Genomic DNA, 17,335 nt, shown 5'->3' on the forward strand with positions numbered 1-17,335 from the left:
CCCTCTTCTGCCAGCAAATATTTACGATGCGCTCTCTTGGGAGATGAGTCAAAACCCGTATTTCTAAAGTTATGGACCTTCTCTTCCCTAAATCCATGGCTTGACTTGCGAAGTATCACTGTGTTTCATTGTCTTGGGAACAGAATCCAGCCTCGTGTTTCTGACAGTATCTTCAACAGCAGCTAGAAAGCTGGTCCAAACCAACTTTGAATATACAGTGGTTCTTTTCATTTTGATTTCAAAATATTTAACAGAGTCAACCTTCTGACCCTAGTTTCAGTTTACTGGAAGCATAGACCGAAGTACAAAGGACCGGAGGAGACGCCGTGGGCACGCCGGCCCGCTGTTACCAGAAGGGGCACCTGCGATGGGAGCAAAGGAGCTTAGCCGGGAGCCTCCGCAGAGCCTCAGCGGAGGCTGAGCCCAGGCCTCCCTGACTCCCGCTCATCGCCAGTCAAGTGCCACAGGACTCTCCTGCCGCTGCCCTCCCAGTGCCCTGTGCGTGACCACGTGCACGCGAGCGCTCCTGGAGGCCAGACCCCAGCACAGGCCTCCTCCATCTCGCCCTCCCCTGCCATAGCCCTGCCTCCCTTCCTGTGCCCTTCCTGCGCCTCTAGGTGATGGCCAAACTGCAGAAGGACCCTCACTACCAGGAGCGGGCGAGCAGCCATCTGGCCTCCGGGGTGGGCCACTTCTGGAGCTGTCGGTGTACTGCTGTGCTATGGGGGACTGAACCCAGGAGCATTCCACCTCTCAGTGACACCCCAGCGCTATTTTTTTAATTATTATTTTGTGGTACTGGCCCCCCTCTCCCCCACCCCCCGGTACTGTGGAATGGAGCCCAGGTGCTTTCTACCTCCAAGTATACCCCAGCCCTATTTTTTTCTTCTGCTTTTTTTTTTTTTTTTTTTTTTGGTGGTACTAGGGTTCCTGGAAGTCCTTCTACCTCAGGGCTACACTCCCAGACCTATTTTTTTTTTTACACTTTTTTATTTGGAAACAGGGTCTCTTAAGCTAGCGCTGCTGGCTTTGAACCTGTGTGATCCTCCTGTCTCTGCCTCCCAAGCGCGGGGATTACAAGCATGCGCCACCACGCCCGGCTTTTTATTCTGTATTTTGAAACAGGGTCTCAATGATTTGCCAAGGGCCTTCCTAAGTAGCTGAGGCTGGCCGCAGATCCTCCTGTCTCAGCCTTCAAAAGCTGGGATTATAAGTGTGCACTAACACACCTGGCTCAGCCCTTTTTAAAACTTTTTTTTTTTTTTTTTTGCCATACTGGGGCCTGGACCCAGGGGCATTCAACCTCTGAGCTACACCTCCAGCCCTATTTTTAATTTTTAATTTTGAAACAGGGCCTCTCTAAGTTGTAGCGGACCTCACTGCATTGCCGAAGTTGGCCTGTTATCCTCCTGTCTCAGCCTCCCAAGTATTGGGATTACAAGCGTGCACCGTCATGCCTGGCTTGGTATGCAACTGTAAAACCTATTTTGTTATCTCTCTTCCAAATTGCATCCATGTTTCTGGGTTTCCTCCTCAGTGGAACCAGGAGCACACATTGAGCACAGCCTGAGAGGAGCGGAGCCGTAGCTGCCCTCTTTGATTACCCCACTGAATCTTCTGCTCCCTGGGTTTGGAGCCTCAGGCAGGGCCTTCCCTGCCAAGGCTATTCTTTCTTTCTTTCTTTTTTTTTAATGGTACTGGAGATGGAACTCAGGGGCATTCTACCTCCAAGGTACACCCTCAGCCCTATTTTTTAGTCTTTTGATTTTTGAAACAGGGTCTCACTGAGTTGTAAAGGGCCTTGCTAAGTATCTGAGGCTGTCCAAAACCCGCAATCCTCCTGTCTCAGCCTCCCGAATGCTGGGACTACGAGCATGTGCCGGCACGCCCGGCTCCCTCTGACATGCCCACTCACCAGCCAATGTAGCACTGGCAGAGGTTTTCATGGGACGTGGCCTGTTTGATGAGAAGCTCCACTTGCGTTGGGACATCCAACGTATCATCGTGAGAGAAGTCTCGACCTAGCACCGGAGAAACAGACACTGTGGCCTACGACTGCGCTCAGCACACTGCTCGGCCCCTGCCTGACTCCCCTGCCTAGGCAGCCCCATGGCTGCTCCGCATGTTGTGAGCGGGCAGCACCTACAGCTGGCTTTAAACCCCACCTCTACGTGGTCTGAGTGAGTACCAGTCTCCTCCTCTTCATGGACTCATTCAAGAAGGCCAAGTCTTGCAGTTGGCGGAGTTCAGGTGAGGCCAGGACCTAGCCATGGGTCTATTCAAAACCTCGAGTGGGCCAGCAGCTGAGAAAGCCTCGTTGGAATCCACTAGCCATTGATGACCCTTTCCTCAAGATCTCAGCTGTGAGATGCCCTCTGCAACCTGCCTTCCACCTTGAGGTTCAGTTCCAACCCTCCCACTGCCCCGCATATCCCAGCCTCTGCCCTGCTTCTCTCCAGCAGCAGTACCCTCCCCTCCTCCTTCCCACAACACCTAACCCACCACGTGAGGCAAGTCTGCGGCTTCCTTCAACTTTCACCTGCGCTGCTTGTTGGGTTTTTATTCTGTGGTGCTGGGGATGGAACCCAGAGACATTCTACCTCCAAGCTAAACCCTCAGCCCTTTTGATTTTTCGTTTCTTGCTAGGTTTCTGAGACTCTTGGTACGTTGCCAACGCTGGCCTCAGACCTGTGATCCTCCAGTCTCAGACTCCCAAGTACTGGGTTTACAGGCATGTGCCACCGTGCCCAGGCTGGCCTCAAACTTGCGATCCTCTTCCTCAGCCTAAGCGGAGCTGGGATTGCGCCATTCCACACCTGGCTCTTACTTATATCTCAAACTCTCTTTAATGGCATCCATTTTGCTGTTTTGTAAACATGCACTTCTCCCTCTCATAAAAGAAAACAAAGCAAATGGACAAAAACCAGGCTGGCGGTGCAGGTCAGCGGTGGAGTGCGTTGCTGAGCACGTGTGAAGCCCGGGGTGACCCCGCACCACGGCTGCTCTAAGTGAACCCTTCCTAACCCGCTCCCTCCCTGCATAAGCGGCCCCAGAGCAGTAGCCATGTCGCCCTTCTCAGTCTCCTTTCACTCACTCTTTACTTGTGTGTGTGGTACCGGGGGTTGAATGCAGGGGCATTCTATAACTTCAAACTATGCCCCGCCCTGTTTTTGATTTTTTTTTTTTTTTTTTGGTGGTAACGGGTTGAAACCAGAGGCATTCTATCTACGTACTATACCTCGGCCCTATTTTAGTCTCAGTAGATTGATGAGAATCCCACTGTTTCCTGAATCTGTTCTTGAACCTGTAACCCTCTTGTTTCACCCTCTCAAGTACTAGGATTACAAGTGTGCACATGCCTGGCTCTTTGTATTTTGTGGTACTGGGGATGGAACCCAGAGGCTTTTCTATCTCTGGGCTACACTCTCAGACCTATTTTATATTTTACTTGGAAACAGTGTCTCACTAAGTTGCTGAGTCTCATTAAGTAGTTGAGGCAGTGACTCTCCTGTCTTGTCCTCTCAAGTACTGGGATTACAAGAATGTGCCATCATGTACATTTTTTTTTTTTTGCTTGTTTTTTGCAGTACTGGGGATTGAACCCAGGAGCATTCTACCTCTGAGATACACCCCCAGCCCTTTTTTTTTGTTTTGAAACAGGGTCTCGCTAAGTAGCTGAGGCTGTCCACGATCTGCGATCTTCTGGTCTCCACCTCCCGAATGCTGGGATTACAAGTGTGTGCTACCTACCATGCCCGGCCCCATGTACTGTTTTTGAAACAGGGTCTTGCTAAATTGCTGAGGTTGGCTACAAACCCAAGATCTTCCTGTCCCAGCCTCCCAGGCACTAGGATTATGGGTGTGGCTGCTGGACTCAAGAGAACCTTACTCACCTCCTGAGCTAAATGGGGTTAAGTAACGCTGCTGTCAGTCCTCAGCAAGAAGGGCCAGGGCACTTCACGCTGGCCCAGAGACAACAGGAGTCCGTGGGTAGAAGCTCAGGCACTGAGCCCACCCAGGCGGGGATGCCCACCCACCGCGGGAGGGAGCAGGGACTCAGGCACAACGCACACTCACCGGTGAGCTTATCTCGAACCCTGTTAATAATCTGGATTGCTTTCTTATTTAGAGCTTCCGGTTTCACCAAGCCATCTCCAACTGGGATGCAGAAGGGCGGACAAGACAGTGAGAACTGAGTGACCAGGTAAGTTCAAGGGCACCTCAGATTTTCTTAAACATCTGCTTTTTGCGTGCCGCACAATCCTTCCTCTGTACCCACCTTTGTCCTCAGAATATGATGGTTTTTTTTTTTTTGGTGGTACAGGGGGTGGAACCCCGAGGCTTTCTACCTCCGGGCTATACTCCCAGACCTTTTTTATACTTTATTTGGAAACAGGGTCTCACTAAGTTGCTGAGAGCCTCACTAAGTAGCTGAGGCTGGCTTTGAACCTGCGCGATCCTCCTGTCTCAGCCTCCCAAGCGCGGGGATTACAAGCGTGCGCCACCACGCCCGGCCCTCAGAATATAATAACTTTCTGGAACCTCTCCTCTCAAAGGCGGGCTTGTGGCTTCCTCTGGCTATTTTATTAATGAGCTAGCCATGGGTGCAGTTCCTTGGGATTTAACTTACTGAAAGAATGAATGGATTCTGGCACTGTGGTCCCTGTTTTCTTATGGGCTGGTTCACCAAGTTCCACACCGTCCAAAATTTCTAGAGGAAAAAAATCAGGAGAAAATTTAGTAGATACCAAGATAGCATTGGTAGTGTAACTTAAAAGTGTGTGTGTGTGTGTGTGTGTGTGTGTGTGTGTGTGTGTTGGTACTGGGATTATACTTAGGGGCATTAGCCCTTTTCTTTTTTTTTTTTTTGGAGGTACTGGGGATTGGGAGCTGAACCCAAGTGCATTCTACCTCTAAGCTATACCCTCAGCACTATTTTTTTTTTTTTTTTGGTGGTACTGGGGGTGGAACCCAGAGCTCAAAAGGTCAAATGCCTCTGGGTTCCATCCCTAGACCTGCAAAAACAAAGCAAAACAAAACAAAAAAATAATAAAAAATAGGGCTGGGGGTGTAGCTCAGGTACAATGCCCCTGGTGCTAAAAAAAAAAAAAATGCTTGATGACCAACGTAATACTGTTATTAATTACCCCAACCCAGACACCCCTGAAGGGCATGCTAAATGCTGGCTGATATTCAGATATACTTTTAACTGTTTTTATAGATAGATTAAAATCAGATGATAAAAAATTCTGAGCTTGACGTATCTGTTCCATCCTGCCAACAATAAATAAGAAACACAGGTGCCTGGGGCTGAGTAATTTTTTTTTTTTTTTTTTATGGTACTGGGGATTGAAGCCAGGGGCATTCTACCTCCGAGCTATACCTTTAGCCCTAATTTTTATTATTTTGAAACAGGGTCTCACTAAGTTGCGGAGGGCCTCACTGAGTAGCTGTGGTTGTCCTCGGACCCCGATCCTCCTGTCTCAGCCTCCCGAATGCTGGGATTATAAGTGTGCGCTACATGCCCGGCCTGAGTAAATATTTTTAGATCCTATCTTTGAAGTTCAGTCACTGCCTGCTGGGTGAGAGAGATGTCAGTGACGTGGCAAGTCTGCCCAGCTCCCTGTGAAGAACTCCAGAGGTCATGCTGACTTCCTTTACATCTTGCTGCCACTATCTGAGTCTCCCTTCCGAGTGCGGCGGCACCCGCCCCTTCAAGAAGCACCCTGGGCCCAGGGCACACGGCCTCCCGGGCTGCGCTTACCCACGGACTGGCCTGCGGAGTAGGAATCTGTCCTCGTTCTGGACCGCTTGTTGCCTTTGGTGTTTGCTGGGGAAAGAAATAAAGTCTTATAACTGCTCCAAACTTTCACTGGGGAAGAAGCCTGGTCAGTGGGGCATGGTGCACACGCCTACAGTCCAGCACTGGGGAAGCTGAGACAGGAGGATCACAATTCTGAGGCCGACCTCAATAATTCAGTGAGACCCTCAGCAACTTAGCAAGATCCTGTTTCAAAATTAAAAATACAAAGGGCCTGGGGGTAGAATGCCCGCGTGTTCAATTCCCATTTCAACACAACACACACACAGAAACCTGGTTGAGCCGGGCGTGGTGGCGCACGCTTGTCATCCCCGCGCTTGGGAGGCGGAGACGGGAGGATCGCACGGGTTCGAAGCCAGCCTCAGCTGCTTGGTGAGGTTCTCAGCAACTCAGTGAGACCCTGTTCTCAAATAAAACATAAAATAAGTCCAGAAGCCGGGCGTGGTGGCGCACGCTTGTCATCCCCGCGCTTGGGAGGCAGAGGCAGGAGGATTGCGCAGGTTCGAAGCCAGCTGCGCACGCACTGGCTTAGGAGACCCTGTTTCCAAATTTAAAGAATATATAAAACAGGTCTGGGAGTGTAGCCCAGAGGTAGAAGGGTTTCCAGGAAACCCAGTACCACCAAAAACAAAACAAAAAGCCTGGTTGATATATTTTCTTACAATGACAAAACAATGATTTTTTTGAAAGTCATAACCCCAAAGAGAGACAAAGACATATTACTGAGGAGTAACGAGGGCTGTGAACATGGGAAGTGAAGTCCAGGACGATGCTCTGTGCTGTACATTTAGATTTAGACAATGTTATATGGATAATTTAAGGTCAAACCCTGATTTAGAAACCTCCTGTTAATAAATCCGCAAAGGCAGCAAATACAAAGTGTAGAAGATATTGCTGATGAGATGTAACTGTTTGGCAGGGCGTGGCAGCACTGCCTATAATCTCAAGGATTTGGAAGGTTTAGATTGGGGGATTGTAGGTTTGAAGCTATAGGCTTTCAGTAACTTACTGAGACACTGTTTCAAATTGAAATAGGGCCAGGCATGTAATCTAAGTACCTGGGAGGCTGAGATAGGAGGGTTACAGGTTCAAGGACAGCCTTAGCAACATAGCAGGACTCTCAGCAATTTAGCATGATACTGTTTCTTTTCTTTTCTTTTTTTAATGGTACTGGGAATGGAACCCAGAGGCTTTCTACCTCCAGGATACACCCCTACCCCTATTTTATAATTTATTTGGAAACAGGGTCCCACTAGGTTGCTGAGAGCCTCACTAAGTAGCTGAGGTTGACTTTAAACCTGCATGATCCTCCTGTCTCAGCCTCCCAAGTACTGGGATTACAAGCATGTGCCACCACCCCCAGCTATGATACTGTTTCAAAATAAAAAACAGGAGCTAGGCATGGTGGCACATGCTTGTAATCCCAGCATTTGGGAGGCTAAGTAAGGAGGATTGCAATTAGTGGTTAGTGGCCAGCCTTAGCTACTTGGGGAAGTTCTATGCAACTCAATGAGACCCAGTTTCAAAATAAAGAATAAAAAATAGGGGAGTGTAGTTCGGAGGTAGAATGATCCTGGGTTTATTTATTTTTTTCTTTTTTTGGTGGTACTGGGGTTCCTGGAAGCCCTTCTACCTCCGGTATACACTCCCACGGGCTACACTCCCAGACCTATTTTTTAACATTTTTATGTGGAAACAGAGTCTCTTAAGCCAGCAAGGCTGGCTCCGAACCAGCGCGATCCTCCTGTCTCCGCCTCCCAAGCGCGGGGATTACAAGCGTGCGCCACCACACCCGGCGATCCTGGGTTTAATACCCAGTACTGGGAAAAAAAAGAAAAAGGTTTGCAAAAATTCCAGCTTGCTACTCTCTATAAATCCCCTCCTTCCAAAAAAATCCCACTACGGTACTTAGTTTATCATGAAAAATACTATAATTAACATTCGAGTCAATAATTCTAGCTGGAAACGTCCTTGAAGGCCTCCCAGCCCCCCGCGCTGTGGTGAGCGTGGGAAGCAGATGCTGGGGACCCGCCTCAGGCTCCGGCCCAGGGAACAGGCAGGGGGACTGCCACGGGTCAGACACCCCGACTCGGGAGGACGCGGCCCGGCCACCGTGTGCGCTCACTGTCCATCAGCCTCCAATTCAGCAAGGGGTCGTAGACGAAGGCTTCCAGCACCGCCATGACGCTGTCCTTGTGCTCGCGGAGGACCTCCATCACTGTGTGGCAGGTGATTCTGTAGTTGCCGTCCAGCCCCGTGACCTGAGAAGGACAGCCAAGCACCACAGGACTGCACTGGCTCCCCGGGGCCTCCTGGCGCTGTCACCCACCTGGGCAGCCCCCAGGCCACTGTGGGGCGGAGGCTGGGGGCCTCGGGAGGAGGCAGGACTGAGGTACACACGAAGGCGGGTCTGACGTGTGTAAGACTCTCAGGGACCGTCCCTGACACGGGGGGAAGGGAGGGGCCGTGCCACAGAGGGCGCGTGAGCCTTTGGGCACGGTGAGCTCCGACAGGCAAGTCCGTCCTCAGCGGCGACGGTGACCACCCGGCCCACCTCAGAGCAGCCTCTCACCTCCATGGCATTGGTCAGCATTCTCGTTAGTCTAAATGGAATCTTCTCTGGAAATTTCTCTCTGGTCATAGCAACCTACGTGGGAATCAAAGAAAAATCCAATCCCTGAGGAGACTTTTCTCTAGGTAAAACAAGGTGGGGGCAGGTAGCTTTTGATCGCACTAGAGCATAAAGCGAAGTGGCTGGAGTTCGGTGAGGGACTGTGATAGAGACTGAAAAACCCAAAATAGGCAAAAGAGAGAGAGGGGACAAGTGTGCGCTTTCCTGCCCTCAGCCAGCGTGAAGGGCGCGTCCCTCCACTCAGGCTGGGAAGCGTGGCCATGCCCGGGGAGCTAGAGTCCAGCCGTGAGCTCAGATTTGTTGCAGAGACTGACTTCCCATCACGGTGGCAGGAAAGGTAGGGGGAGGGCAGGAGTCTCTCGGCCCAAGTCTTCCTATCTGCTGGAGGGAGGTGAGCATTGTAGACCGTGTATTCACCTCGAAGCAGTCCCCGAAGTCAATGTGCAGAATCTTCCCACTAAGGCGGTCCAGCATCAGGTTGGATGGGTGTCTGAGACACAGAGGAAGAGGAGGGAGGAGTTAACCGCGGATCCACTGAGTCAAAGGACCCGCCTGTTAATTAGGCCGGTTTTATTGTGAGAGGCCCCGCTCCCTGGTTTCTGCCCTGTTTCAAGTCGCCTCTGTCCTACAGTGGCAGACTTGAGGACTTGTGACAGGTCACATGGCCAACAAAGCCCAAGGTATTTATTATCTGCTCTTACAGAAAGTTTCTGAGTGCCTGCTCTTTTTTTGGAGGGGTGGGAGGCGGGGTTTCTGGGGATGGAACCCAGGGGCATTTGACCTCCAAGCTACACCCCAGCCCTATTTTTTATTCTGTCTTTTGAAACAGGGTCTCACTGAGTTGCAAAGGGCCTCACTCAGTAGCTGAGGCTGTCTGCGAACCACGATCCTCCTGTCTCAGCCTCCTGAATACTGAGATTACAAGTGTGTGCCACCATCCCCACCTTCTTCTTATCATCACCATCACCATCACCATCATCATCATCATTATTATTATTATTTTTATTATTTGTGGTACTGGGGGTGGAACCCAGAGGCTTTCTACCTCCGGGCTATATTCCCAGACCTATTTTATATTTTATTTGGAAACAGGGTCTCACTAAGTTGCTGATAGCCTCACTAAGTAGCTGAGGCTGGCTTTAAACCAGTGCGATCCTCCTGTTTCAGCCTCCCAAGTGCGGGTATTGCAAGCGTGTGCCACCATGCCTGGCATCATCATCATCATCATCATCATCATCATCATCATCATCATTATTATTATTATTATTATTAATTTATTTTTTGGTGGTACTGGGGTTCCTGGAAGCCCTTCTACCTCCAGGATACACTCCCACGGGCTATACTCCCAGACCTATTTTTCGACCTTTTTTATGTGGAAACAGGGTCTCTTAAGCCAGCAAGGCTGGCTCCGAACCAGCGTGATCCTCCTGTCTCCGCCTCCCAAGCGCAGGGATTACAAGCGTGCACCACCACGCCCGGCTACTACTATTATTATTATTATTATTATTTTGGTGGTACTGGGGTTCCTGGAAGCCCTTCTACCTCAGGGCTACACTCCCAGACCTATTTTTACATTTTCATTTTGGAAACAGGGTCTCCTAAGCCAGCGCGCGTGGCTGGCTTCGAACCTGCGCCATCCTCCTGTCTCCGCCTCCCAAGCGCGGGGATGACAAGCGTGCGCCACCACGCCCGGCTACTATTATTATTTTTTAAAGAGAATTTATTAGCTAGTCTTGGTGGTGTACCCCTGCAATCCCAGTACTTGGAAAGTTAGGACAGGAAGATTCCAGCTTTGAGAACAGCCTTAGCAACTTAGGCCCTTTGCGACTAAGTAGAACCTTGTTTCTTTTTTCTTTTTCTTTTTTTTTTTTGGTGTGGTATGGGACATGAATTCAGGTACAGGCTACCTCTGAGCTACACTGCCAGCCCTTGCTAAGTTGCTGAGGCTGGCTGCAAACCTGTGATTCTCCAATCTGAGCCTCCCAAGTTATGATGACAGGCATGTGTCACCATGCCTGATTGAGATCCTTTTTCTAAATAAAAATATAATAATAAAAAAGGGAAAGGGGTGTAGCCTGGAAGAATGAACTTGGGTTTAATCCCCAGCTATCTCCCACCCCAAGAAAGAGATAAAGATCTATTTGGGTTGGTTTCAATTACAAAACATAATTATTTATCTTAGCCTCACTGTGCTTAGTAAATGTTTATCAAGTCAGCTGGGCTTGGTGGCTCACACCTGTAATCCCAGTACTTGGGAAGCTGAGACAGGAGAACTGTAAATTCAAGACCAGCCACACAATTTAGCAAGACCCTGTTAAAATAAAACTTATTTTTTATAAAAATAAGGCCAGGGATGGTGGCACATGCTTTTAATCCCAGCACTTGGGAGGCTGAGACTGGAGGATCGCACAGGTTCAAAGCCAGCCTCAGTTACTCAGTGAGGCTCTCAGCAACTTAGTGAGGCCCTGTTTTCAAACAAATTATAAAATAGTTCTGGGAGTATAGCCCGGAGGTAGAAAAGCCCCTGGGTTCCACCCCCAGTGCCACATATACACACAAAATAAATAAAAATAAAGTAAAATAGGTCTGTGTTGTAACTAAAAAATAAAGTGTTCTGGGTTCAATCTCTAGTACCACTAAAAAAAAAGTTTATCAAATTAATAAAATCAATTTGATTTAATAGGGTTTTTAGTGCACTGAACCAATCTATAGAGAAAGCAGTGCACACAGTTATGATCCTGCTTCTCTAGTTTGATGTTCTACTGTGCTGGCATAGATAGGCTAAGACTGAGGTTGATCCCTGTAGAAGGGATAATGTAGCCGGGCACGGTGGTGCACCCTTGTAATCCCAGCACTTGGGAGGCTAAGACAGGAGGAGCACAGGTTGTGGCTAGTCTCACTAAGTTGCCAAGTTTCAAAATAAAATTTAAAAAGGGCGGACAGCCTCAGCTACTTAGTGAGGCCTCTGCAACTCAGTGAGACCCGGTTTCAAAATAAAGAATAAAAAATAGGGCAGGGGCTGTAGCTCGGAGGTCAAATGCCCCTGGGTTCCATCCCCAAACCCGCAAAAATAAAAAACATAAATAAATAAATAGAAAAAAAATAAAAAGGGATAGTGTAGCCAGGTGTGGGGATGAATGCTTGTGATCCCAGTACTTTGAAGGTTGAGACAGGAAGAGGATCACAGGTTTGTGGCCAGCCTCAGCTACTTAGTGAGTCTCTCCACAACTAGTAAAATTCTGTTTCAAAATAAAGAAGAAAAAGCCGGGCGTGGTGGCGCACGCTTGTCATCCCCGCGCTTGGGAGGCTGAGACAGGAGGATCGCACGGGTTCGAAGCCAGCCTCAGCTACTTAGTGAGGCTCTCGGCAACTTAGTGAGACCCTGTTTCCAAATAAAATATAAAAAAGGTCTGGGAGTATAGCCCGGAGGTAGAAAGCTTCTGGGTTCCACCCCCAGTACCACCACCAAAAAAATATAAATAAATAAATAAATAAATAAATAAATAAAATAAAGAAGAAAATAAGGGCTGGGGGTATAGAATGCCCCTGGGTTCCATCCCCAGTACCACAACAAACTAACAAACAAAAAATGCTACGGTGTAGCTCAGAGGTAGAATAGAATGCTCCTGGCTTCCCTCCCCAGTATCATTAAAAAAAACAACAAAACCCTTAAGCAGCCAGGTATCGTGCCATACGTGTCATTCCAAGTACTCAGGAGGCTGAGATGAGGGTGGCAAATGTAGGGCAGCCTGGCTACTTAGTGAAGCCCTGTCTCAAAAAACACCAAATGGATTGGGGCTGGAGCTCACTAACAGAGCGTTTCCCTCGCAGGGGCAAGGCCTTGGGTTCAATCCCTAGTAGTGGGTGGGAGAAAGAGAGGGGAAGAAAGAAAGACAGGAAAACAAAATGAAGCCATCACAAAAGTACAATGGGGAAAAAAGACTGAAGGAAACAAAGGAATCCACTCACCTGTCTCCCAGGCCCAGAATGTACCCGACCATGGACATGACGGCTAGCGAGCGCGTGTAGTTGGTTCTTCGGTCAAACCACACCTGCCGAACAGGAACACACGTCAGCCCAGTTCCAACATAATCACGCCCCGATGGGTTGTGTTCTTAAGTCCATCACTGACCCGTGAAAATGTAGAATGGAATACAGATCCCAGTCACAATGATAACAATAAACTATGCCTTAGAATAGGCTTCATTAGAAAGGTGTTTGGCTAAGCCGGGGGTGGTGGCGCACTCTTATAATCCCAGTACTTGGGAGGCTGAGACAGGAGAATCCCAAGTTCTCGGCCAGCCTCAGCTACTTAGTGAGGCCTTCTGCAACTTAATAAGACCTTGTTTCAAAATATCGAATAAAAAATAGGGCTGGGGTATAGCTGGGAGGTAGAATACCCCTGGGTTCCATCCCTAGTACTGAAAAAAAAAGTGTTTGGCTAAGATGAATAAACTTTCTAAAAATCCTATAACTTGAGCAAATAAAAATATCCACTTAAGACTGTAAAGATGTAAGAGCCTCTCCCAAGTCATCTACTATAATTCTAATAAAAATTCACCGGTGCTCTTTATGGATCTTGACAAAATGGTATTAAATTTTATCTGGAAGACAAAGCATATGAAATAGCCAAGGTGCAGAGACTTGTATTAAAGACAGGACATTTGGGGAGAAGTAAGCAGAGAGAGCAGGAAAGAGCAGGAACCCTGGAGATAAGCCCACAGGCATCCGAGAATCTTTCACACAGTGGGAAAGGTGGGTTATTTGGTAAGGAGTGTGGTGGTGGCCAATCATCTTTAAAAATGTAAGTTATACCTTCGTTTTAAAATAAGTTCCAAATGGGGTTAGGAGTTATATATAAAAAGTCTTATAATACATGTATAAGAAATACAGGTAAAAGCTAGACATGGTAGCAAACACCTGTGATCCTAGTACTTGAGACTGGGACAGGCAGATCGCAGGTCTGAAACCAGCCATCTAGCAAGACTATTTCCAAATAAATAAAATCGGAAGCTGGGCGTGGTGGTGCACATTGTAATTCCACCATTCAGGAGGCAGAGACAGGAGGATGGCGGTTTGAGGATAGCCTCAGCTACTTATGCCTTTCGCAACTCAGAGCTTGTTTCAAAAAAATAAAGACTAAAAAATAGGGCAGGGGGATATACCATGGAGGTAAAATGCCCCTTAATTCCATCCCCAGTACTGAAAAAAGAAAACAAAAAAAGAAAATTGGGCTAGGAGTATAACTTGAAGTAGAATGCCTCTGGGTATAATCCCTAGTAACACACAGACACACACACACACACAAAAAAAAAAAAAAGGAAAGAAAATACAGGTAAAAATCTTGAGGTAGAGAGGGCCTTTCTAAATATAAAACCAAAGGTAGAAACTTAAAAACTCAAAGTCTAGCCAGGCGTGATGGCAAATGCTTATAATCCCAACACTTGGGAGGCTGAGACAGGAAGATTGTACAGGTTCAAAGCCAGCCTCAGCTACTTAGTGAGGCTCTCAGCAACTTAGTGAGACCCTGTTTCCAAATAAAATATAAAATAGGGCCGGGTGTGGTGGGCACACTTGTAATCCCCACGCTTGGGAGGCAGAGACAGGAGGATTGCGCAGGTTCAAAGCCAGCCTTGCTGGCTTAACCTATTTCCAAATAAAAATATAAAAAATAGGTGTCTGGGAGTGTAGCCCAGAGGTAGAAGGGCTTCCAGGAACCCCAATACCACACACACACACACACACACACACACACACACACACACACACACATACACACACACACACACACACACACACACTATATATATATATATGTCTGGGAGTGTACTCCGGAGGTAGAAAGCCCCTGGGTTCCATCCTCAGCACCACAACAAAACAAAACAAAACCTTAAAGTCTGAAATGTTACTTTTTTTTTTTTTTGAGGGGGACACTGGGGAATGAGACCAGAGGTATTCTATCTACCTCAGACCTACACTCCAGCCCTATTTTAATTTTTATTTTGAAATGGGGTCTTACTAGGTTGCTGAGAGCCTCACTAAGTTGCTGAGGCTGGCTGTGAACCTGCGATCATCTTGTCTCAGCCTCCCAGGGGATTATATAAGTGGGATTATAAATGTACTGAGATTATGTAAGTATGTGCCACCATGCTCCGCTAAAGCCTGATATCTTCTAACTTAAAAGTTTCTACATATCAAAAACAAAATTTCGGAGCCAGGTGTGGTAGTGCATGCCTGTTATCCCAGCACTTGGGAAGTTGAGACAGGAAGATCGCGGGTTTGAGTACAGCCTCAGCAAGTAGTGAGATTCTCATCAACCTAGACCTGTCAGACCTTGTTTCCAAATAAGAAGTAAAATCAAGCTGGGAATGTAATGCTAAGACAGAATGCTTCTGTTTCATCTCAGTACCACAAAAACAAAAGACAGAACTCCAAACCCCAGAACATTAACAAAATTATAAAAACAAATAAACAGCTAGGCGTGACGGCGCACACTTGCATGTTAAATCCCAGTGCTTGGGAAGCTGAGACAGGAGAATTGCAAGTTCGTGGCCAACCTGAGTAATTTAGTGAGGCCCTCCAAAATTTAGTTAGACCCTGTTTCAAAATAAAGAATAAAAAAATTAGGGCCAGGGGGGTAGCTTGAAGGTAAAATGCCCCTTGGTTCACTCTCCAGTACCACAAAAACCAAAAAACTAAATACATAAGAAATTTACAACATACATGAAAAAGACTACTCAAGAAAATAACCATTATATTATTACGGAAGAAAATATCAAACTACTCAGTCTAGTTAGGTGTGATGGTGCACACCTGTAATCCTAGTACTTGGGAGGCTGAGACAGGAGGATCACAGCGCCTCCCAAGCGCGGGGATTACAAGTGTGCGCCACCACGCCCGGCTGTGAGTCCTTATTTCTAAATAAAAATAAAATTGGGCTGGGGTGTAGCTCGAAGGCTGAGTGCCCCTGGGTTCGATCCCTAGTGCCACACACACAAAACAAAAATGACTCAATCTAAACCTGTTAAGTCGCACGGCTCACACGTTGAATTTTCGTGTAAAAGACAGTACGTAACCCACCGCTAAGCACAAGCAAGAGCAGTCACCCATCTGTCAAGAGTGAGCACACAGCGGGCAGTGGAGACCCAGACTCCAAGCGGCCCTACCTCTGAGCTGGGGCTCTTCAGCCACAGCAGCTTGGCCAGGTCGTCTCCGGCTGTATTGTTGACAGCGTGCTCGAACACCTCCACCTTCTGCATCAGAGTCAAGTGGTCGTAGTCTGGAGCCATCTGCATCAAGACACACCATTCAGTAAGTGCTGCCCCACACAGCAGCCTCAGTCTGCCCTGGGGAAACAGGCTGGGGGCTGACACGGCTGCCTTCAGATCTCGCCGCTCAGGCAAGTGCAGGGGGAATAAGGACTGCACACGGAAGGCGGAGTGGTGCGCTGACCTGATGCCACAGGGGCTCCCTCAACACAAGCCTCGCCTCAGTGCCAGCCCGCTGGTGTGGAGTAGAGTACTGGAGGCTCAAGGTGTGGATATGAAACAATTCTTACTTCTTACTAGCCATAATTTTTCCAGTGCTTTGTATACATTAGGTAAATAGATGTTGCCTGATACTTATCTGTTCAGCCCCTTTAGGATGATAAAAACTTAATTTCTGGGCTTTATTTTTTGCGGGTCTGGGGATGGAACCCAGGGGCATTTGACCTCCGAGCTACACGCCCTGCCCTATTTTTTTTTTTTTTTGTGTGTGTGTGTGTGTGTGTGTGTGGGTCTGGAGATGGAACCTAGGGGCATTTGACCTCTGAGCAACACCTCCTGCCCTGTTTTTTTTATTCTTTATTTTGAAACCGGGTCTCACTGATTTGCAGAGGGCCTCACTAAGTAGCTGAAGCTGTCTGCGAACCGTGATCTTCTAGTCTCAGCCTCCTGAATGCTGGGATTACAAGTGTACGCCACCACGTCTGGCAATTTTTGGGCTTTAGGATCCTTTGGTTTTTTTCTTTCTTTTTTTTTGGGTAGTACTTGGGATTATACCCAGAGGTGTTTTGTCCAGAGCTACACCACCAGCCCTATTTTATTTTATTTTTGTAGTACTGGGGATGGAACTCAGGGGCATTCTACTTCCACGTTACACCCCTAACCTTATTTTTTATTTTATTTATTTATTTTTTTGGTACTGGGGATGGAACCCAGGGGCATTTTACCTCCAAGCTATACCCCCAGGCCTATTTTTTTTCTTTATTTTGAAACAAGGTCTCACAGAGTTGCAAAGGGCCTCACTACGTAGCTGAGGCTGGTTGCGAACCTGCAATCTGCCTGTCTCTGCCTCCCAAGTACTGGGATTACAAGAGTGCGCCACCACGCCTGGCTTATTTTTTATTTTGAAACAAGGTCTCACTAAATTGTTGAGGGCCTTGCTAAATTGCTGAGGCTGATGTCAAACCTGTGATCCTCCCTGTCTCAGCCTCTCAAGTACTGGGATTATGGCATGTGCCCACATGCCTGGCTTTCTTTTTTCTTTTTATTGCGCTATGGGGGATGGAACCCGGAGACATTTTAACTCCAAGTCCCTCCCTCAGCCCTGCTTTCTGCTTAATTTTGAAACAGGGTCTCACTGAGTTGTGGAGGTCCTCACTAAGTAGCTGAGGCTGGCCGCGATCCTGCAATCCCCTCCTGTCTCAGCCTTCCAAGTACCGGGATTACAAATGTGTGCCACCACTTTTGGCTTTTCTTTTTCTTTTCTTTTTTTTTTTTTGTGGTACTGGGGGTGGAGCCCAGGGGCTTTTCTACCTCCAGGCTATACTCCCAGACCTATTTAATATTTTATTTGGAGACAGGGTCTCACTAGGTTGCTGAGAGCCTCCCTAAGTAGCT

The 17,335-nt window shown here is 47.8% G+C and overlaps 1 protein-coding gene across 1 annotated transcript in view; it reads right to left on the reverse strand.

The window, feature by feature from the left end:
- Positions 1-346: 346 nt before the first annotated feature.
- Positions 347-17,335, reverse strand: part of MTOR (mechanistic target of rapamycin kinase) — a gene marked incomplete at both ends in the record, with an annotated part of 135,011 nt that continues 118,022 nt past the window's right edge. The window contains 10 exons of the mRNA XM_080691283.1: positions 347-362; positions 1,916-2,021; positions 4,078-4,158; positions 4,631-4,711; positions 5,765-5,830; positions 7,947-8,082; positions 8,394-8,468; positions 8,871-8,943; positions 12,423-12,505; positions 15,620-15,742. Of these exons, the coding sequence (XP_080547409.1) occupies positions 347-362; positions 1,916-2,021; positions 4,078-4,158; positions 4,631-4,711; positions 5,765-5,830; positions 7,947-8,082; positions 8,394-8,468; positions 8,871-8,943; positions 12,423-12,505; positions 15,620-15,742 (840 nt within the window). The remainder of the gene's footprint in view (positions 363-1,915; positions 2,022-4,077; positions 4,159-4,630; positions 4,712-5,764; positions 5,831-7,946; positions 8,083-8,393; positions 8,469-8,870; positions 8,944-12,422; positions 12,506-15,619; positions 15,743-17,335) is intronic.

Source organism: Muscardinus avellanarius (assembly GCF_963383645.1).
Source record: "Muscardinus avellanarius genome assembly, chromosome: 3".
Classification (NCBI taxonomy): Eukaryota; Metazoa; Chordata; class Mammalia; order Rodentia; family Gliridae; genus Muscardinus; species Muscardinus avellanarius.